This window comes from Liolophura sinensis, unplaced genomic scaffold (genome assembly GCF_032854445.1).
Source record: "Liolophura sinensis isolate JHLJ2023 unplaced genomic scaffold, CUHK_Ljap_v2 scaffold_75, whole genome shotgun sequence".
Lineage (NCBI taxonomy): Eukaryota > Metazoa > Mollusca > Polyplacophora > Chitonida > Chitonidae > Liolophura > Liolophura sinensis.
Genome location: NW_027018014.1, coordinates 11,458 through 23,740, shown reverse-complemented (window position 1 = coordinate 23,740; position 12,283 = coordinate 11,458). Strand labels below are relative to the sequence as shown.

Sequence of the window (12,283 nt, the reverse complement as noted above, 5' to 3'; positions counted from 1 at the left end):
AAAGCGAAAAGGAAACGTTTGGAAGCTGATGTGATCTCATTGAACAAATCTGCTGATGAGCTTTCGGAAAAAGCAGAGGCTACGGGTCAAATAACATTCATAACAAAATCGAACAGTTTGAGACGGACTGCTAAAGAAAAGCAACAACAGGTCTTTGAGCTGCTAAAGAAAGTGATATATATTAAATAGCCAGACTTCCCTTCGAACAGTTCAAGACGAACTGCTGAAGAAAAGCTGTGTTCAAATGAACTAACTGATACACACTGCCCTTAACAGAGAAACATTAAATGTCATTTGCATTTAAATGCATGTACATGATGAAGAGAATAAAATACAGACATATGACTTGATGACTGTGTTTAACTGTTGTATAAAGTAATATAATCTAACATATGGAAATATTCCCCGCGAAAAAGTCCTGGAAACTCCTGGAATTCAAATGAAATTGTTCCTGGAAATTTGAAATTATTGTCCTGGAAAACTCCTGGAATTTTGTTATTGTGTAAGTGTATGAACCATGCAAAGATTTAAAGATAATGTGCTTGCACAAAGTCGGCCCAGTTCTGGACGAGTCCAGACAGTGTATTCCGCGACGAGGAATGGTGGAATATGCCGCCCAGCTCATTGTCGGCTGCTTCTTAAAACTCTGGTAAGATCCGTCAAAATTCTTTCAGAAAATATTTGCCTGAAATGGTTTAAACGTTCATTCTTTCACAGAATTTTGGTGTATTGTCACTTCCATAACACTGTTAAGCAACCTCCCTCCGTTATTTTGGCGTTTACACGTAAAGAGCACAGCGGATAGACACGAATTTTACAACTGTACAACAACAACAACATGTTCTATCGTTAATAGTACAGTATAAATATTATGTCGTAATGGACTAAACGAAGGCGAATTCACAGCCAAGTAAACAAACACCTCACAATCATCATATTTTCACCCCCCGTGGGGATTCCAGGGTGATAAGAATAGGACCTCCGCCCTCTAGGCAAGCTTGTCGTGAAAGTCGACTCACCTAGAGCTCTCCTGTGTGAGCCCGGTGAATATAATAGGCTCACATCTTCCCGGTTGTGTGAGAGGCAACCGGGGAGCGACCTGTTTGCTGTGGGTTGCGACCCGTGATCTCCGATGACGGGATCCTGGTGGCTGAGGGCATGTTGGTCTTGCGGGATCCTCACGCCCAACACGCCACTTTGGCCCTTACTTGGAGATAGACGGGGTGTCTGTGGGTTTGCTGTGGGTTGCGACCCGTGATCTCCGATGACGGGATCCTGGTGGCTGAGGGCATGTTGGTCTTGCGGGATCCTCACGCCCAACACGCCACTTTGGCCCTTACTTGGAGATAGACGGGGTGTCGGATGGGCCCGGTCCCATCAATGGGCTGGTCGCGTCAAGCCCTACACTTGATCCAGTTTGGTATTCTTTGACGTATTGTGATGTAAAGTTGGGTTAACACCAGATGCTCTTGTTCGGGCTCAGTGTAGATGGCGGTGGGTAATAGGTCAATCGAGTATATCGGGTTTAATCTTGATGGTGTAACTCAATCTGTTGGAGTTTACCTTGCGTGGATTCCCTGTTTCTGTTCTCTGCTGGTCATCCGCAGAAGTAGATTCGCACTTGTTGGCACTCCGTGGCGGGTGGGGGACAGGCGGGCTGAAATTAATTAAAATATAACATGGCTTCAACTGAAATTACAACAGCCATTGCTAAAAAAAATGTTCAATTAGATATTGAAGGAGAAAATACTTATTTTCCTACTTTCTTAGTAATATCTAATGAAAATGAGATCTAAAAAACTGCTGTCATGGCATAATTCGTGACAGAGACCAGGACCTCACTGAAATGACGGAACAAAAAATAACTGAAGAACTAAAACATCAAGGAGTAACAAAGGTAAAGCGCTTCTTAATTAAGAGATGGAAACCTGATAAAAACGAACACTTATATGATAACTTTTAACAAACCTTCCCTTACGTCATCTATATTTGTCGGACCGTGAGTGGAGTGTGAGAGTGGAGTTGTTTATACCTAACCCCACCCGGTGTTTCTCCTGCCAGCGGTTTGGCCATGGCAGGAGCCAATGCAGCAACACACTAGTCTGCTTTAGATGCGTCTGGTCTCCGTCACGCATGACCTTACTACATCTACATATGCCAATGTTGTAAGGAAAACCACTTTTTCTGTTGACGTCCAAACGACTTTTACTTCACCCATTGGCAAAGAACAGCCACAGAAACTCGTCACGAAACCCGTAAATAAGACAGCCAGCTGCTCATCTCAAACTGATATAAACCTATGTAAAATACCTAATACTTTACCTGATTATCCAGCGCTTTCTTTATCTGACAACACATTATGTGATAATAAATCCAAATCTCATAAACCCGTTGAATCTTCACATAAGGCAACGGGTGACAAAAATAAATCTGAGAAAAATCATAAAAGCGATAAACCTAGTGGCCCCCTGGAGCGTCCCTTTAAGGCCACTAGGGACCCAGTCCAAACTTATAATAAGTTTGGGTCGTTCATGGGTGTTGATCCTTCATCTACATGAGGCTGTGGCCGTCCGTCTTTAATTGTCTGAAACACTTTATGTTCATTGTATATTCCTCCGAAAATTTGTTTGTCAGCTTTACAGTCTTATTTAATAGAAAAACTGCCAAAACCTTTCGTAATAATTGGAGATTTTAATCCCCATAACCCCCTATGGAGCAGTAACAACATAAATAATAAGTGCAAGATAGTAGAAGACTTCTTTTCGAAGGAGAAACTGCGTTATTTCAGTCAAGGTTCTAACACCTATTTACCTCCGGGTAATGGCATTTATTCTGCTATCGATCTCACTATCACAGATCCATCACTTCTCCTTGATTTTTCTTGGAAGGTGCATGACGATCTTTGTGGTAGTCACCATTTTCCTATAATCCTAGAACATATTACTTCTAATTCTTTAGAACGTGTAGCTAGGTGGAAATTTGATAAAGCAGACTGGATCGCATTTGAGATGTTCGGTGAGGCTGATATCACTCCATAGACTCTCAATGCAGCAGATGATCCTTTGTTAAAATTTAACGAGCTTGTTTTACGAGCTGCCGATACAACTATCCCTAAAACCTCGACAAATCCCAAATCCAAACGTGAACCTTGGTACGACAATGACTGTCGTAAAGCCATAAAGGACCGTAAAAAGGCTGAAGGCAGATTTAATCATTGTCCTACTCATTATAATCTAAACCAGGTTCGTAATTTTAGAGCTAAGGCTCGTCGATTACTCATGTCCAAGAGAGGATCGTGTTGGCAGAACTTTGTTTCGGGCATTACGTCAAAAACACCCACGCGTACATGGTTCAGAAACTTAAGGGCAAAAGTAATAAATCCAATATAGCAAATAAATTAGCTGAGACAATTTCCAAGAAATCGTCTTATGAGAACTATACCAAAGAATTCCAACATAATAAAATATAGAAGGAGAAAATTAAATTGCCCTTTTAATATCGAGGAACTTAAAACTGCCCTAATAAAGGCACACGATACTGCCTGTGGTCCTGATAACGTTTATTATAAGTTTCTAAACCATTTACCACCTGAGCCACTGGAGACTCTCGTGGACTTGCTTAATGATATTTGGATAACTGGTAATTTTCCACTATCATGGAGGGAGGCGTGTATTATCCCGGTCCCTAGGCCGGGTAAGGATCATTCAGATCCAAATAATTACTGTCCCATAGCTCTTACCAACTGTGTTTGTAAGACTATGGAACGGATGATTAATGATAGACTTGTTTGGTTTCTGGAAACCAACAAGTTACTGTCTAATGTTCATTGCGGTTTACGACAAGGCAGATCCACTGTGGATCACCTTGTTCGATTCGAAACCTTTATTCGCGATGGTTTCATTAAAAATAAACATGTGGTGTCCATATTTTTTTACCTTGAAAAGGCCTACGACACTACATGGAAATATGGTATTTTAAAAGACCTGGAGGATATGGGACTTAAACGCCGATTACCTATATTTATATCTCAATTTTTATCTGATCGTCAGTTTAAGGTACGGGTGGGGTCCACTCTTTCTGACTTTTATGAGCAGGAAATGGGTGTACACCAGGGCAGCATTCTATCACCAACTTTGTTTAGCATAAAAATAAATAGCCTAGCAAAAACATAAACATCGGGCACAGAGGGTTCTTTATAAGTTGATGATTTCCTTATATGCCACCGAGCTAAGAATATGAATAATATCGAACGTCAGTTGCAGCTTTGTCTCGATAAGATCGACAAATGGGCAACTGAAAACGGTTTTAGATTTTTAACATCTAAAACTGTCGGTGTGCATTTTTGTAATAAACGGAGACTTTATCTTCACCCTGAGCTTTATTTTTGTGGTGAGCAGATTAAAATTGTTGGAGAAACGAAATTTTTAGGTATAATATTTCATAGTAAGCTATCTTTTATACCTCATATTAAAATGCTTCAAGATAAATGTACAAGGGCTCTCGATATAATTAAGATCGTGTCTAGCACCGACTGGGGTGCTGACCGATCAGTTTTACTTAACTTATATCGATCCATCATTTACGGTTCCGCTAGGAAGTCGTACATTAAAATTAAAACATTGTTGGATCCAATTCATCACCAAGGTTTGAGGCTCAGCCTTGGTGCTGTTAGGACCTCCCCAGTAGAAAGTTTATACGTGGAGGTTAATGAGCCTTCTTTATATTACCGACGTATAAAACTTAGCCTTCAATACGCTAGTAAGATTAAAGCACATCCAACAAACCCTGCCTACGACTGTTTTCAATCCATTATATGTAGACAAATACATTAAATGTCCTAACAAGATGCCTTCGTTCGTTCTTTGCATACGGGACCATATTGTGGGAGCTAACATCAAGCTGGAGGATACAGCTCCGGTGTCTTTCCCGGAGTCTCCTCCATGGCTTCTTCTACAAACTAAACTAATATTTGATCTACGTAAATATAATAAATCAAATACAAATCCTCTTATAATTCAGCAAAGTTTTGCTGAAATCAAGGCTGATTATATAGATTATAAATTTATATATACTGGACGGTTCAAAGGATGGGGACAGAATTGCGGCTGCACCTGTGTGAGAGCAGCGGGTCACTTCTCTTCGTCTGCCACCTTCATCTTCTATCTTTTCTGCAGAGGCCAGGGCTATACTCCTGGCCTTACCATATGTTTCCCCAGGGCATGCCCAGACGGCAATGATATGCAGCGACTCGCTGTATTGCGTTTTGGCGATTCAGAGTAATAAATTCAAAAATTCATTGATACTTGAGATGATAGCCAAACACCGAAAACTAATTAAAAGAGGTAAAGATATTATATTCTGTTGGATACCAAGTCACACTGGTATCCATGGAAACACAGTCGTGGACAAGGAAGCGAAAGCTGCCCTATATAAACCTGTATCTCGAGTAAAAATTCCTTATACTGACGTGAAGTCAAATATTCTTAAATATATTCGTCGCCTTTGGCAGGGTGAATGGGACTTCCAGATCCATAATAAACTGCATGCCATTCCTGCTGTCATTGGCTACAATGCCTACACCTGTCAAATGTCTCGTAGAGACGAAGTCGTTTTAAGGAGGTGTCGGGCATTCTCATCTGACACACAATTTCATCTTAGATGGGAGCAGTGCTCCCGAGTGTGTTGGCTGTGATGCTGAATACGGCCTCAAACATATCTTGGTTGACTGTAGACTTTGCCCATGTTAGGCAAAGGTTCTACACGGTCAACTCTATATATGATTTATTTGACAGCATCGCTGACGATGTTGTCATAAATTATTTGAAGGCCATTGGCCTATATCATAAAATATAAATTTTAATTGTCATAAATATCTATAGATAAACAATTATATACATATAGATTTATACATGTACTATAACCCTGGTTTTCGAGTTTTAACTCTTATTTTTCTTTTCATCTATGTGAAATTCGGAGATACCATTTACCAACAGTGCATAGGTATTCAAATTTTTACCAATTGTGCGCCTCTTTTGGCAGACCTATACCTGTTTTCATATGAATACGACTATATGCAGAAATTATCTAAAAGTAATATCTTTAAAGCTCGATCCTTTTCATTTAGCAAGCGGTATATTGATGATCTACTGGCGTTAAATAATCCCCATATTGCTGAAGCGGTGAAGGAAATCTATCCGCCTTCATTGGATTTAAAGGAGACAACAAATAGTCCTGATGGTACATCTTATTTGGATCTATATATGTACAAAGACGGACAAGGTCTCTTTTCACGCCGCCTTTACGACAAAAGGGATAATTTCAATTTTGATATTGTAAATTATCCTTATTTAGATAGCAATATACTAAAGGGTCCTGCATATGGCGTATACATATCTCGCCTTGTACTCCATCAAACGCCTTCATTCTAAGTTTCTCAAATTTTACAATGAGTATAACACTCTCGTTGGCAGGTATGGACAGAGCGTTCAGAATCTCTGGCGATCTGCATTGTGATCAACCACATAGACGGCGCTGTTATCCCTATGTACATATCTATCACGTACATGGTATTTAACAACATAGATGGGCGCTGGTTGCCCAGTGTAACCGTCTATCTTGTATGTCATGTGTAACATCATAGATGGCGCTTCTTGTAGTATGAGCTCTTTACATAATAACGAGAAAGACATAATCGTCCGTTACTGTTGAATTATAATCTGATCGGTTAGGGTCTGCAACGCTCGTCATTAGGGAGGTTTCGCACGTCGACGGATACGGATACGGATACGATAACCGTAACCGTTCACGTATTAACGGATACAAAAACGGGTCTCGCACGAATGACGCATTTGTCAACTAGGGGGCGCTGACTTTCAACATGGCGGCAGACGCGGGAGTTACAAATTTATTGCAAGCAGCTATCGAAAATGATGACGAAGAACTAGTTATATTGCTTCTTCAACAGAATTTCAAGCCAACGACATATAATTCACATATGCCAAGATTTTCTCTTCATAACATGTCAGATGCCCAGTGCATGACTAATTTTCGGTTCGACAAACATTAAATCAATCGGCTATTTGTGCGTCTGAACTTGCCAGAAAGAATCGTTTGTCCCAATAGAACAGTGGTGGACGGAAGGGATGCTTTGTGCATTCTTCTTCGGAGATTGGTATACCCAAATAGGCTAGCGGATTTAGAACCTTTCTTCGGACGACCAAAATCCACACTTTCTATGGCCATAAACGCTACCTTGAACCATATTTTCGATGAACATAGCCATCGCCTCACAGATCTTAATCAGGATTGGTTGCGCTCGAGATTGCAGACATATGCCGATGCAATCCATGAAAAATGTTTCGGATTTATAGATGGGACAGTTCGTCCGATTTGCAGGCCTACTCGTAACCAGAGAGTTTGTTATAATGGTCACAAGAGAATACATTCCCTGAAATTTCAATCAGTTGTCGTGCCTGATGGAATGATTGCCAACATGTTCGGTCCGGTGGAGGGTCGGAGGCATGACTGCGTGCTCCTTCGTGAGAGTGGAATTATGGATAGGTTAGAGCATGCGGGACAGACCGACAACAATGGACTATCGTTTGCTTTATATGGTGACCCAGCATATCCGATTAGGAAATATCTAATCTGTCCATTCAAGGGGGCAAATCTTAATCCAGATCAACACAATTTCAACTATTAGATGTCTACAGTTAGGGAGTCTGTGGAATGGGAATTTGGAAAAGCCCTCTCTTTGTTTGCCTTTCTAGATTTTAGAAAAAACCTGAAAGTCCTACTACAGCCAGTTGCAAAATATTATTTGGTGGGTGCGTTGCTTACCAATTGTCACACCTGTCTGAAGAGGAATCAAACCAGCTATTACTTCAGACTGGAGCCCCCAACACTAGAGGAATACCTTGCCTGATGCTTATACATGTATATATGCATGCTAATACTGGAAACCATAGGCCTACATAAGATAACACAAAGAATAAATTAATTTGTTAAAAGTTGAAACATTTTTGACTCCATTTTTATTCAGTTTCTTATGGAGTTTCCACCAGACCATAGCACAGAATAATCAGTTTAACACATTTCCCTGAAGCCTTCAAAATTCAACAGAACATTCATGAAATATACTTAATACTTATTATAATTTAGAACAGAAATGTCTCAGAATATGTTTTTGTTTCTTAAAGGACAAGAATAAGCAACTATATAAAGTGGACCTCATGTGATAGAGAATTCCATGCTAATTCCAAATATGCCTTTCAGTATTTGTTTACATTTTTTTTATAACGAGTTATTAACGAATGAAGTTTGACATAAAAGGGTGTATGTTTGGGACCATACACAATTTTGGGGTATTCGCACAACTTGCTGAACACAAGTTGCACAAAAACTGGTTATATTTTAACAATCTACAACAATGTACATGTATTTTGGCAATTTTGAATGCAATATTTATAGTCATAATGACCATTTCCAGGAGCTTAAAAGTCAAGTTTCACGTCACGAATGTCCAAAAATTGTGTATGGTCTGAAAGGTACACATTAAAGTATATTAATTCAAAATTCATTCGTTAATAACTCGTTGTAAAAAAAAAAAGAAGGGCATATTTGGAATCAGCATGAAATTCTCTTTCACATGAGATCCTTTATATAGGTGCTTTCATCTCCTTTAAGTCAAAAGATGGAGAAAATTATAAATTAATTCAAAGTTTAAACTCCACATTTAGTCAAGATTGTTTGCAATGTGATCTGATATAAAAATTTAAATTAAAATTTTATAATGTACATGTGTAATGTACAAAGTAAAGAGGATTGCCATGGATATTTGTTTATACATGCATGCTTATATATATACAATATTGATATTCCAGGCATATAATCTCTTACAGAATTATTAGTAAATAAGTTGAACACAGAAATAAATTATTGATTCAGACATTAATGATTATCCCCCTGATTATGAATTATGATTATGACTCATTATTTTTCTTGTCAATCAATTGGCGAATTAAGTCCATCATAAGGGAATCACGCTCCATCCTGAATTCTCTTTCTCTTCTCTCCAAGTCAAATTTCTCTTTCTCCAGCTCTAACTGCTTGGCCTTCAACTCAGCATCTTTGTTATTTTTTTCACGTAGCATCTCAAAGTACGTTGTAAAGTCAGTTCTGCCACTTCTTCTCTTCTTTGGACTGGCTGCATCATCCTGGCCTGCGTTCTCACCTGATAAATATTGGATAGTACATGTATTAGATCATCTATAGAATTCTCAAATGCATTAAATTGTATACACCTTATATAAAAACTGCATTTGAATTAGGCATACACCAGACACTAATATAGCTGTATTTTTACACAAGTAGCCTACTAATACTATTTTCAACTCTAACTTGACATCTCCTTAAAAGATATTAAACTTAAAACACTTATATAGCATTTGAAAGCATTCTATCTTTACTCAAAATATTTGTTTTTCATTAGTGTTTACATTTTTTTTCATCTTTGTTATGAGTAATTACCATATATAGGCGATGTTGTTTGTAGACTTTATGAAGCATAATATGGAGACCTATTTATAACTTTCTGAATACAAGTTGTAAAAATCCAAGTTCCCCCACCCCTCCAACATAACTGAGTATATGTATATATAAATTAAACTGTTGTAATTTTCAAAAAACAGTTATATTTCTACATTTTATTTTATCATGATAAAAAATGAAAAAAGCAATTAAAGACGTAACTCTTTTGAATCACAATGGAATAGTGTTTTAAGAGTTAGCCACTTTGTATAACAGGTGTTTTCACTTATCCTTGTGTCAATATTTGTCATTTCATTTTTTTTAAATTTAACTAAAAATTTACCTGATCTTTTGAGGGACTGCATTGCAGCTTCTCTAATTTCCTTGCCTTGTTCTTCTTTCTGCTTTTCTGCAGATTGGGCCCCTTTCTTCTCTTCTTTACATTTTGCAGCCTCTCTCTCCATCTCATCCACATCTGTCAACAGCACATCCCTCTCTGTATACTCCTCATCTGTTCCTGATCTGAAACATACAGTGTACAAGCATTTATTTTTGTTCTTAGTCTATAGCTTTGGACCTGTCATTTAGGTGATATCTGGGTTACAAAATTACAAAAGTGTAAAATAGTACATTACCGGTATAGTACAACACACCGAAACTTAAACATGCAAGCCTACCACGGTACCTATGTTATAGTATGCCACATACTTTTAAATACATAGTACATCAGGTAACATATAGCTCCTGTCACTAAAAGTAGGCCTATACACTGTGGATGTTAATGCATTTTGATGGCCTTGCATGTGGTTTTCTGTAAGAGCAATATTTAGGCCTGCATGGATTTCATAAATATTTTCTAGAATTAAATAAGATATATACTGAGTCTTAGTTAATTAAATTTACACGTTGAAAAGGGCACCTGCATTTGATTAACCTAATGAAACTAAAAATAGAAATGCTGCTGGTGTTAAAGTCTGCCAACCTATGGTTTTGAACTTCCGATGTTTGCAAACTTGAGGCTTGCAGGCCTATCAAACGGGCATGGTTTGTTATAGGCCTATAGCCTATATTTAGCTAAGAGTCATTGGGTTTGGGTCTACATCATTGTTCAAACCAGAAAACAATCTTACGCTTTCAGTGACATCATTTCAGCTCTACGGTGGGCCTTTAGTAGGGTTTTCATCCCATCCTTACAGCCCCTGACAGAAACTTTCTTCGTCCCTGTAAGGCTGGAATTGACGTTGGTGGATATTTTCTCCCATTCTTCCGTGTTTCTGTCCAGCCTGTAAGGATCAACTGCCAAAACTTCCTTCAGAAGCACAATATCCAGGGCTGGATAAAAACGAAGTGGCGGCGTGCTTGAACTTGAACTTGATGTTGAGCTCTCCATCCTGACTCTAGAACTGATTAAAAAAATGTACGTAAATAAAGAAAAGAAATATAAAGGCTACAAATTATATGAAGCAGTGCAGGCCTACTGTGACATAGATCTGTAAGAAACACATAGGCCTGTTTTATGCATGTAGAACTTCACATGTAGGCCTAGACCTAGCCTACTCTGCACTGCGAGTGCGAGTGAAGACCCATGCTGCCGCCGTAGGCTACCGGTCAATGTTATTCAAATTTTCAACAAAAAAATCTACGAAAACCCTGAATATTTTGAAGAAAATGTCTTTAAAAATACATTGATTGCCGGTCAACGATAAACAAAGTTAACTTTCGGTGAGATTACACGCTTGTATAGCTTGATTTAGATATCCGTTTTCTACTTACGTGTATGACAGCCGATGTCCGTGTCTCACGCACTCGTATGGGATGTGGCAGACGAATACTCGTCACGTGGCCACATAAAGTGATGACGTAGCCGTTCGCGTAACCGTATCCGTCGACTTGCGAAACCTCCCTATTTTCAAACTGTATCCAATACCGCTAAACCTGGGGCTAGGGGCCGTAAAGGTAGCCATGCTAATTACATCAGCATGATGCCTTTATGAACAGTTGCAATGAAAGCGCGACTGAGATACTTGTTTAGCTGTTATTTGACATGGAACTCATTCACGGACTACGAATTTGAACTTTGATATGGAATTCATGTCTGGAGTATTCATTGTCTGCCCGGCATCATTGAAAACTGATGACCGCTTCTAACTTTTGTGTTACCGGCTTTATTTCTTATTTGTATAATTTCTTACATACTTTACGGACTACGAATGGTATAGGAATGTCGGACTTGACGCTTATATCAATTTTTTTTGCTGAAAATATCTGGTATAGCCCCTTTAAGTAATTTCTTGGTTATCGGATTGGTCAATTACTGCTGGTTACAAAACTCGATACATACTATAAAGGGATTTAGTTGAACTTGTCATTTTATAAGATTGGAAAAACAGATACATTAAAAGAGCGGCATATACAAAACCTTAGTGGTGTAACCGACGTAGGAAAGATGGCTTAATGTCACTTGTGCATTGTACTGTGACGTCATTTACACTGGTGTTTGCCCTGATGCTGTGTTGTGTCGTCGGTATAAGGTACGCTATTGTGAGAAAACAATAAACAGTATTTTATTCCGACAAGAGTAGCAGAATGGGATCGGCGAACAGCCGAATGAATAATGTTCATGAAAAATTATGACCAGTTCTAATCAACCGTATTACAGAATCCGACCTCTCGACACTGTCCTTCCAAAATTTGCCTTGAAAGTGCCATTTTTATCAGAAGTAGCTATAAATGGGGTAAAATTAGGTTACCCACC

General features: G+C 38.7%; 1 protein-coding gene across 1 annotated transcript; it reads right to left on the bottom strand.

The window, feature by feature from the left end:
* Nucleotides 1-8,883: 8,883 nt before the first annotated feature.
* On the bottom strand, nt 8,884-11,434 carry LOC135481418 (uncharacterized). Its single transcript, XM_064761243.1, has 4 exons — nt 11,302-11,434; nt 10,659-10,931; nt 9,872-10,050; nt 8,884-9,232 (listed from the first exon to the last, which is right to left on the bottom strand). Exons 2-4 carry the CDS (start codon nt 10,916-10,918, stop codon nt 8,982-8,984), a joined length of 690 nt encoding a protein of 229 aa, XP_064617313.1. The 5' UTR covers nt 10,919-10,931; nt 11,302-11,434; the 3' UTR covers nt 8,884-8,981.
* Nucleotides 11,435-12,283: the final 849 nt, after the last annotated feature.

What these genes read in the sequence shown, in the direction of transcription:
- LOC135481418 (XM_064761243.1), bottom strand. Translation starts at nt 10,918, where the DNA reads ATGGAGAGCTCAACATCAAGTTCAAGTTCAAGCACGCCGCCACTTCGT. An exon ending in GAAATGATGTCACTGAAAGC is followed by an intron (nt 10,051 to 10,658) that starts GTAAGATTGTTT and finishes TGTATGTTTCAG; the next exon opens with ATCAGGAACAGATGAGGAGT. An exon ending in GCAGTCCCTCAAAAGATCAG is followed by an intron (nt 9,233 to 9,871) that starts GTAAATTTTTAG and finishes AATATTTATCAG; the next exon opens with GTGAGAACGCAGGCCAGGAT.